The sequence below is a fragment of the Poecilia formosa genome, unplaced genomic scaffold, assembly GCF_000485575.1.
Source record: "Poecilia formosa unplaced genomic scaffold, Poecilia_formosa-5.1.2 Scaffold256, whole genome shotgun sequence".
Taxonomy (NCBI): Eukaryota; Metazoa; Chordata; class Actinopteri; order Cyprinodontiformes; family Poeciliidae; genus Poecilia; species Poecilia formosa.
Genome location: NW_006800195.1, coordinates 910,910 through 913,694, shown reverse-complemented (window position 1 = coordinate 913,694; position 2,785 = coordinate 910,910). Strand labels below are relative to the sequence as shown.

At 41.5% G+C, this 2,785-nt stretch overlaps 1 protein-coding gene across 1 annotated transcript in view; it reads left to right on the top strand.

Moving 5' to 3' along the window:
• LOC103150576 (polymeric immunoglobulin receptor-like) overlaps positions 1–1,632 on the top strand; it is a 15,547-nt gene extending 13,915 nt beyond the window's left edge. The window contains exon 8 of the mRNA XM_016680742.1: positions 1,547–1,632. Within this exon, the coding sequence (XP_016536228.1) occupies positions 1,547–1,552 (6 nt within the window). The 3' untranslated portion in view covers positions 1,553–1,632. The remainder of the gene's footprint in view (positions 1–1,546) is intronic.
• The last annotated feature ends 1,153 nt before the right edge of the window (positions 1,633–2,785 follow it).

Below are 2,785 nucleotides of genomic sequence, written 5' to 3'. Positions count from 1 at the left end.
ATCACTGAACTGGAAGCAGCTGATGCAGGAACATACTACTGTGGTTCAGACTCTCAGCTGAGATTCATAAAGATACAGCTGGCAGTCGGTGAGACCAACACAGGGAGAGATAGAATAATAAAAAGCAGAAAAATCATGTTATAGTTTTTTCACCACATTATGTTCTGTATTTTCTCTGACAGTCTCTCTGAATCAAACCAGCTCTGCTGAACAGGTTACATCACGGCCACCATCACATAAACCTGGTAAAATCTTTACATTTTCTGTTTCTGTGCTTCTCCTGATTTTCCTTCACTTATTTTTCCACAAACAGCAAATATTCAAATACTCAAATACACGAATGGAGAATTAGAGAATGTTGTTTAGTTCACACAGCTTTTCCTGCCTTCACTCCACAGTCAAATGGTAATGCTGCAGATGTCCACTGTCTTCCAAACCATAAGTGGTCAGCCCAATTTATATGTTAGAAAGTCAACAGAATGCGACTCTCACATGTGATAATGTTATCTGAGATACAACAGGAGAAATCTTGCATCTTGCAGGCACATTGAGTGTGGTTTCTCCCTCTGGAGAAGTATTTTATAAACAGGAAAGGACTGTAGGCAGCTAGTTTGGCATTCTGGTGTTGGGATCCAGAGGTAATAGGGAGGCACTTGGCTTGGGGCCGAAGCAATCTGGTGGAGACCCAACTTCCTTACTATTTTTAATATTGAAATTAAGTCAGCCATAACTTAATGAACAGAGAACAGAAGAGCCAAGAAAGAGGAACATTTCGGAAACTGCAATGTTGGAAAAAAAATTCCTGTTGCTTTGAAATTTGCCACATACTTAAACACAGTATTTGCAGCCTAATTATACAACCTGTATGAATTCAGTATTTCTATTCCAGCAGTCTTCTCAGTCAGAAGTCCTCATCCGTTCTCCAAGTTCCTCAGATGGCTGTTTCTCATCTGAAATGACAGTGACCATGTTATGGTGCATTCACACCAAATGCGTTACACACGTCAAGAATGGCGCCCAATGCTTCAAGTTCAACGCCTGTGTACTTTGAATCTAGACGGTTGGCATTTTGCTCTTCACCAAATGCATTTCACACATCAGGTGCGTCTGGTTTAAATTCTATGTGAACATCGATGGCGCTCAGACGTGTCAAAGTCGCTCTAGCGGTTGTTTTCCGGAAGCGTTAAAGCGATGGACGCTGTTGACGTGTCAAGCACTCAAAATCGGTTCAAATCGCGCCGCGACGGGCCCTCAATTTGCCTCCACATAGACTTTGATTGTAAACCAGACGCGGCTGATGCTCAAAACGAGTTTGGTGTGAATGCACCATTAGTTGACAGGTTTTTCAAAAATGATGTCTGAATGTTTAGTGTTGTTTCTTCTGCAGGGCTGAGGCAAGTGATACAAGTAACATGAGTGTGGGGTCGGTCGGTCCCCATTCATATGCACAAGGGTTAAATTATTATTACCCACTTTCATTGTCTGTGTCTGTTTCCAAGACATTTTCTGTCCATGCCTATTAGATTCTCCTTTCTCTCCTTTTCAGACTTGACTTTATTTTACATCCCGCGTGTCGTCCTGTTTCTGCTGTGGTCTCTGCTTTTTGTCCTTCTGATGATTCCTACAAAGAAATTAAAGCAACAAGGTGAATTTACCCAGAACATCAACACACCACAATGAAGAACAAGAAAAAAAATCCCAGACCAAACAGAATGTTTTTGTTGTTCTTGTAGATATCCAGATGAATGTGCTGAACACTGCTGATACTACTGAGAACCCGAGGACCAATGATGTAAGTCCACAAAGCTGCAACTCTTAAAGATTTCTTCTTGTGAGGACATTAGTTCAGTTTCCATTGACTGTAAAATAAATTTTCTTAATGGAAACACAACAATTAAAAAAAAAAAAAACTTATGGTTTTCAATAAAAATGGAATGGATGTTTATGGAAATCATTTTTTCCCATCACACAAGTCAGATGATACACAGCCGGATGTTACTGCTGGTGAAAATGTCAAAGAAGACGGCAGGAAGTAGTAGAAGGATGGTGGTTTGTTTTGTTTGTTTATTTCGGACGATGTGCAGCAGCTCCACCAGAGCTCTTGCAGCGTCACACCATTCATAAATAGTTGTGTGTAATTCAAACATGTGAAACCCGCAGCTCTTCTGTATAATCCCCGACTGCAATTTACCCAAATCGACACACACATAGCCACTTCAAGTATGATGGGCTTATTGCTCCAAAACCTGAAGAAGACGGCGACATCACCTCTGATGGCTGATAGACGATGAGTGCTGGCGCCAAGACTGAATTATAAATATATTTCAATGTAACTGTTTAGTCAAGCTTATTCACACGTGAATCTAATTATTTCTTTAATGGAAATACCGAGATTGCAAAATTGTGTGTGTGTGTGTGTGTGTGTGTGTGTGTGTGTGTGTGTGTGTGTGTGTGTGTGTGTGTTTCCAACATTAGCAGAATATCGACAAAGATGTGTGCACATTTGTATTGGAAACACAACTAGTGGCTGTGTTGGTGGATTTTGCCCTCAGTGAAGGCGGACACTTGTTTTCCTCTGCTCCCTCCCTGCCCATGCCTGCCCTGCTTGGTCTGTTTTTGTCCTGTTTTTTTTCTATATTTTTGGAGCCTTTCTTCGCACATCCTCCGATCTCTCAATGCAATTGATCAAATTTTCTCGACTGGGCACAGGAGAGCCCTCTTGTCCTGCAGGGACACACCCGGCAGGATTCACCGTGGATTTATTCAGGATAACAGGATTTCTGCT